The following is a 7,733-nucleotide window of genomic DNA, read 5'->3' as shown; positions in this document are numbered from 1 at the left end:
TGGTGTGAAGAAATTGCATAGAATGAATCATTTCAGAGGGAATGGAAAACACAAGACTGATTAAAACTGAAACTGTTGTTAAGAAATTAGGCACGTCATTTCATTAAAGGTGGATTATTAGTGCTTCTTACAGATATTCTGCTATTCAGGAGATGGATAAAATGAAGTTATCCTCTTCTGTAATTCATTTCGTACTTAAGAGTTGTGCCATACCCATCCCAAGGTCAACATTTTGCCATACACCATGTCCACCCTTTCTAGAAATTTGCACACCCACACATGCATTCCACAGGAAATGATTCGAAAATCAATATTTGAACCCCACTTAATTTTCTTATACTTTCACACATATTGACTCGCACATATTTTTTATATGCACAAAGATTGAACATAAATATCAAATGTAAGAAGGCACACTTTTGGAATGAAACGGTGTAGGCAGCAGTGTGATGTCGAAAAAATACATATATACATTGGACACGTTAGCATGTGTGTGTATACAAAGTTAATATAACCACCATGGATCAGTTTGTTGTCTGTGAGACAGGTGAGCCTGTGAAGATGCAACTTTTAATGATGGCTATAAATGATGGAATCTGTTTCCACAGATTTTATAGTTTATGTTAATTGGCATGCATTACAGAGTTGATGATGGTAAGATGATGAAGAATAATATGAGAGATTGATTATCATTGATGTTAATGTGCCAGATGCACTTAAAGGAATAAGTCCTTCATGTGCTGTCTCAATTATAACTCACAGATCTTGACTGATTCTGTTGGAGGTTGCTATGAAGCGACAGCTCTGCATCTTGATTGGCAGTTAGGATAACTACAGTAAGTAAAATGTGTTGTCAAAATAAGACACTGAAGTTATTCCAGCAGAGTCAAATATTGAGACTGGTCCTTTCTTATTAATAGAACTGTAAGTGTGTGGAACACCTTACCTTGTAATATTGCGATGCAGGAACACTACACATCTTTAGAATTGGATAAGATGAAAAGTGGAAAGAACATTTTTACCATAGAATTGAAAAATAGGGAGCCAGTTTGACCGTTTCAGCATTTTGGTGATTAACAAGATAATCAACAGAACCGGCAAAAGGGTAGCGTCTATGGACCCAAATTTTGATTTTACACACAGACTAGCTGGCAGCAATTCTCTCTTTTTTTTTTTTTTTTAAGGATGCCTCAGTCCACCTAGACCCATGTTTCCTTCAGGCTTCTGTAAACAGAACGGTTCATCTTGTCATAATTATCATTTTAAGAAATAAAGTTCTTATAGCATACTTAAATATTTCAGTCACAACTGCTTCATTCTCTTCATTAATACACTGATCAAAGCACTTAGTGGTGTTAAGCAAACTTTCACTTACTAACTGCCACATTTGGTTGGATCAGCTGGAAATGAATGTACCATCTGCTTGACTTGGAATATTGCTAGATTAATTGTAAAGTCTCATTCATGGATTTTTTGCCCATAGCGATTTGTCATTAATAGTTGGCAGCTAAACATATATAGTTTATGTACACAATTTCTGTACAACATGTTACATCTTTAAGAACAGCTACCTATGCAGGTATCTTATATACATATTTTTCTGTACATCTATGTTCAAGCATTTTCCCCATGTACTTGTTTAAACAATACCATTCAACCTGATGCCACATGTTGCACTATTGGTGCTTGCAGTATATTCCTGCTGTGTGGAACTGGGCCACTTCTGGTGCACAGATTGCACAACAGGCTCTGTGAAGGGACTTTTAATTGACAGATATGTTGTAAGTTATAGCAGTCACAGTCATGCTGGAAATGCTGCAGTCTTAGCCAGATCAGCTGACCAGTTTGCAAAACCAGTCTTGACACACCTTATGGGGACTGTATGTCTCAGACCATGGAACCTGCAGCAGTCAAAGAGTTGCCAGAGTTGGGTTTGCTGGCCATGATCTTGGACAAAGCGTTCATCTCTTTCTTGACCTTGAAGCGGAAGACCCATGGGAGGTCACGCCTGGGCAGGATGCGCTTAGGTCTGGGGAGATTGCTGAGGTCATCAAAGTCCTCACTGTGGGCCAGGACGTCTGGGAAAGCCATGTGGTCCCCTGCCACCTGGGGGGACATAGCAAAGGCCATAGCATCCACTGTGGACAGCTTGCTGCTGCTCAGCTCCTCCCACACACCATCCACCCCAGTGCCCTGAGTGGCGGAGAGAGCTTGACACAGCTTTGGGCTTGTCACCACCTTGCGCACGATCCTGGGAATGGGAACCGCAAGACTTCCCACGGCTCTTGACAGAGGACGCAGCAGACTGGCCACCCTGCGGTCTGGAGAGGTCTGGCGTTTTGGAGGGTTTGGGGATGGTGGAGTGTAGGGGGAGTGGCGGGGGTCTGTAGGGTTTGGTCTGCAGGGACAAGGCAGAGTTGGGTTCGGTCCCCTTGGCCAGTGGCGCCAGGTGAAGACTGGAAGTGGTGGCGGTGCCACGTTCTGTCAGGGGCTGGGGCAGTGGCTGCACACACAGTGAGGGGTGGAGTTCATAACGATTGTACATTCATATCGTGTTGTCAAACCTATCAAAGCACTTCACAATTCGAGGTCAAACCCAAACCAAAACATGAACAAGAACACAGACACATGCACACTCTCGCATGCATGTACATGCGCATGAAAAAAAAAAGACCTAACATTTTTCAGTTGTTCACTGTTACTTGTTTCACTTGCAGTAAAACACTTAGAAATTTTGACACCTTGCTGATCCAGGGTATACATCTGTTGATCAGTGAGGAGAAGCATGTTCCTGTGGGGTACAATGTTTACCATCAGTTCTCATTTGTGCCATCAATATCCCTCGCTTTAGTGCTTCCGTTTTCTCTTTTTGGTCATCACCACAGGGTTCTTGGTTTAAAAAAAGAAAAGAAAAAAAAAGCCCCCACTGCCCCCCAAAAGAAGAAAAAAAAATGCGAACGTACATGACCGATATTGCATGGTGATGACGTACTGTGTACCAATGTATGTTTTTGCACTATGTGTGGTTTCCATTCGGAACAAATACAACATCCACCTGACCCTCAAGCCTTGTTTTACGACATTTAAGCATATATTGATGATGATAATTATGTCTCTTACCCTTATTTGTGCATAGGTTTCTCATGATGACTATAATGTAAATGATACTGAATTAAATCTGCATTCTGCGTAAGCCCCGCTCACCAAAATAATACATCCACAAGACCATCCATTGCGAGGTCACAGAATTATTTCAGAATTAAAACAACAACAAAAAAACGAGAAAAAAAAAGAACACGCACACCATTTGTTGTAAACTGTGAGTGAAAATTCATTCACACTTTAACCAAAAAGCCCATTATTATGTTTTTTGTTGTTGTTTTTTGCCACTACCTCAGAAAATGTATGCCGTTGTCACAGGCTTTCAGCAGCTATATACCAAACAGAAATATTAAGCGGGTGGTTTCTTTATCTGTTTAAAAAAAAAAAAATTATAGAACAACATTGAAAGTTTTATTTAAAACTGCAGGTCTTTACACTATCACAAATGCATTACATATTAAAAGGAAATTAAAAATGAATAAAAATGCAGACAGTCTAACACACCCACAGGCAAGTGCTGTCATGGCAGATTTCCTACCATGCATAAAAAACAACAACAAACAAACAAAAAAACAACGACCCCACTGCCCCCCAAAAGAAGAAAAAAATGCAAACGTACCATGACGGATACCACATTTAGGGAAATGGAGATGGGGGTGGGTTTTTTTTTTTTTTTTTTTTTTTTTTCTTCTTTTTTTTTTTTTTTTTTTTTTTTTTTTTTTTTTTTTTTTTCTTCTTCTTTTTTTTTTTTTAACACCAGAATGGTGAACACAAGCTTCACGGAAGAGATAAAACAGCTTTCACTCTCTCTCCCCCTCCTATGTCCACCCACCCCCCGTCCCCACCCCAGCTCACCGGTGAGCTCTAAAGTACTGACGCTTGAATCTCGGCCGTTGTTCTTGACACGGGCTCCTGACAAACGTGGTGACTCAGCCTTTGTACGCTGTCAGTGTTTTCCAACTGTTCGATTATGTCAGGCATTGTATCGTATTACGTTTATCAAGACAGATTTCTTTGTGAAGTTCGAGGCTGTTCTCCCCGGGGAGAGCGCGTTGCCACAGTGCAGTGCCACCCAAAAAATATGCATTTCTTCTTCTTTTTTTCCGACGGCAAATATATCTGGTTATTGTGAGTTCGGTTTATCGTCTCATCTGAAACTGAGACAAGCTGTCCCAGCATTATTTCGTTTGTTTAAGATTTCCATCTCCCCCCCTCCCCCCACCCCCTTCCCACACGTAAAAAAAAGCACGTGGTACGCGGGAACACACACACACACACACACACACACACACACACACACACACAGTAGTAATGGACATTAACATAGTCCAACAAGTTCAACGAACCGGAGGTGAACCACAAACCACCACCTTCACAACCACACCTTTCTTCTTCCACCTTTTGAAATAAGGTGCTGTACCCGTCCGACCAGTGAAGGGCTACAGGGGCCTATGTAAAAAGGGATGAAGTGGGCAACGACCCTAAAACGTTTTACACACAGACAGGTAGACAGACAGACACACACGCGCGCGCGCACACACACATACACACCACGCACACGCACACACACACACACACACACACACACACGCACTTTCCAAGACCAGTCAAGTATTCACTACTGCGGATTGCCTGCATGGTTATACACTGTGCTGGTACTGACGTTTATTTGCTATTTAATGCAGCAAGAGCACTGTTCGGCTTCCACGCTTATTGCACACACACACACACACACACACACACACACACACAGATATTGTTCTGTGCCTTTGATAAGGTCTACTGCGGAACACGCGGAAAATCTAGTGGTACTGGTTTCGATCGCTACCAATAGTATGGCTTCGTCAATAGACCATAAACGCAGGTGTTTTCGAGGTGTGAAGTGTCCATAGGATGTGGAGGTGTGTGAGGAAAGTGGAACTTGAGGGTGGGGGGTGTTGGTGAGTTGGGAGACAGGGGGGTTGTGTGTGTGTGTGTGTGTGTGTGTGTGTGTGTGTGTGACGTGTGCGTAATATGGTAGAGGTAGTTGTATAGTTGTGGCAGTCTTCAATTCAACTGTCCTTTCACAAAAAGTAATGTATAATACCAAAAAAGGGAGGTGAAAGTGGAGAAGAAGGGAGGGGGGGGGGGGTATGATTGTGTGTGTGCGTGCGCGCGCGCGCGCGTGTGTGTGTGTGTGTGCGCGCGTCACAGTGTGTGTGTGTTATATTTCTTATTTCCTACGTGACTTTTCTGATGTGAAGATTCCTATTCGATATTGACTGCTGGGTTTTTCTTCTGGTGTATCATTATGTGCTGTTGTAGCACACACACACACACACACACACACACACACACACACACACACACACACACACTGGTGCGCGCGCTTTGAAATATAAATGGGTGATACATAGAAATCCGATTATTTTGATAAAATGAAAGACACTGAGACAGACAGGAGAAACACCGCGAACATATGTACGTGTATATGGAACGTTTAAAGGCTGATTATTAATTCCAAGACTGAAAAGACAAAAGCCGGCAGGGATCAAGGAACTGTCAGCTAGTGCCAGACACAGCTAACGTACGTGCAGCTGTTCTGAATGCTCAGACGGTCTTATCACGCCAAATTGAACAGCAGGACCTGTGTGTGTCTGGCACGTTATAAGCTTACTGGCCTCTCTAGTCACTTCACAAGACATGGGCCTTCCTTTGCGAGGGAATTAAATTCAGCATATGTCTCATAAACCCAGCACGAAATCCGCCAACACGAACGTAATACCTACATACGTTTCCATCTGCTGACACGCAGGGGATTTGAATACAGGCCTCCGGGGGCTACACGGATAGAGTAGATAGGCCCGGCCTGCTACACAGCATAGTACAGATTAACTCGTGCTAAAAAAGTACAGATTGAAAAACTACAAGTGGAAGTATACCAAAAGTGGGTGAACAGAAAATATAGCTTGTGTACAGCAGGCCCCATCTGTAAGAGAAGATCGAGGCGCTTGGAGCCCTGTTTACGGAACTGTGCGTGCTCCGGCCTGTCATGATAATGATGTTGATACGATGATGATGATAATGATGATTATCAGTAGTAGTAGTAGTAGTAGTAGTAGTAGTAGTATCCTTATTATTATTATTACTATTGTTGTTAGTATTATCGTCATTACCTCTACTACTGCTCTCTAAAATGGAAAGGCAGCACAAGCAACTGATGACTGGCAACAGAGTACCGAAGACTGCACCCCCTCCCTCCCTCCTCCCTTCCCTCTCAAATCGGTCCGATTCATGCCATGCTGGCACAGCGGGAGACACAACTGGGTCGTGTTTGTGACGTTTTCAGCTGCCAAAGTTATGATGAGCGATGGTTCAACAGATATCTAACACTGACCCACCCGGTACCCACACCACCCCTCTCCGGTTCCCTCCTACCCCACCCCCACCCTCCCTACAGCTCAATGCAACTGTATTGTGGCGTTTTCAGCTGCCAAAGTCATGAGCCAAGGTTCAACACATATCTACCTCCCCGATCGACGCCCCCCCCCCCCCTCCCTCTCCCTCCCCCATCTTCCTGTACACACATCAACCACACTTCAACAGCCCAGTACAACTACCTGGTATTCTTTTCAAGTTATGCGTGACAACAGCGCTGACACACAAACAAAACCAATGGGCCGTGTCCACGGAGGCAGTGCGCCTAGCATGTTTGTCAGTTGTTGCATTTTATTGTCGCTGCGCATATCATGATGATGATGATATGGATACTTGTTATAGCGCCTATCCTCGGTCGGAGACCAAGCCCTAAGCACTTTACAAACATAAAGTCATTTGCACAACAGGCTGCCTACCTGGGTAGAACCGACTGACGGCTGCCAAATCGGTTATACCGAGTCTTTAAAGTCTCTGGTTGTGGTGCACCTGATATACCCCTTTCCAATATCTAACAACAGATAAGGTTTCAAATCATGATAACCAGGGGAGGGGGGGGGGGGGGGGGGGGGGGGGAGTTATATAAAGACTAAACTAGCTTTCATTCGTACTGGAATGTAGGTCCAAAGTTTACTATTTTTAATCAATCTGGCGTCGACGAAAAGTGTATATAAATGTTTAAAAGCAACCAGTACCCTGATTTGACCAAATATGTCCAAACTCATTTTGAAACAAATGCGCGGCGCTCTCGAAGCCCAGATATTACCATTGGCATCTAAGTGATGAAACATTTTGAACGCTTTGTATGGTTATCTATGATTTTCTATTTGGAATGATACTAACAAGAACCGAACAGAATTGACAGCAGAGTTTACATTATACGGGATAACAATTAGTGTCACCATATAATAAATCATTAGATGAGAGAATATTTCTAATGGCAAACAAATGGAAAGATTCACAACGGGCTGCTGCTTTATCTAATCCACACATTTCTGACCCAGTGAGAGAGAGAGAGAGAGAGAGAGAGAGACTGCCACTGCCACTGACACTAGTTTATTGAATAGGCCACAGCCCCTTTCAATGGGGGTTCACAGTCGTCAGATAATTATATTATTATTACACGAGGAAAAACAAAAACAACAACAAAAAACAACAAACACACACACACACACACACACACACACACACACACACACACACACACACACACACAC

At 43.1% G+C, this 7,733-nt stretch overlaps 1 protein-coding gene across 1 annotated transcript in view; it reads right to left on the bottom strand.

Moving 5' to 3' along the window:
- Positions 1 to 1,918: 1,918 nt before the first annotated feature.
- Positions 1,919 to 7,733, bottom strand: part of LOC143284525 (uncharacterized) — a 13,172-nt gene continuing 7,357 nt past the window's right edge. The window contains exon 2 of the mRNA XM_076591238.1: positions 1,919 to 2,503. Coding sequence (XP_076447353.1) covers positions 2,060 to 2,503 — 444 coding nt within the window. The 3' untranslated portion in view covers positions 1,919 to 2,059. The remainder of the gene's footprint in view (positions 2,504 to 7,733) is intronic.

This window comes from Babylonia areolata, chromosome 1 (assembly GCF_041734735.1).
Source record: "Babylonia areolata isolate BAREFJ2019XMU chromosome 1, ASM4173473v1, whole genome shotgun sequence".
In the NCBI taxonomy this organism is placed as follows: Eukaryota; Metazoa; Mollusca; class Gastropoda; order Neogastropoda; family Buccinidae; genus Babylonia; species Babylonia areolata.
This window is presented reverse-complemented; position numbering and strand designations above follow the sequence as displayed.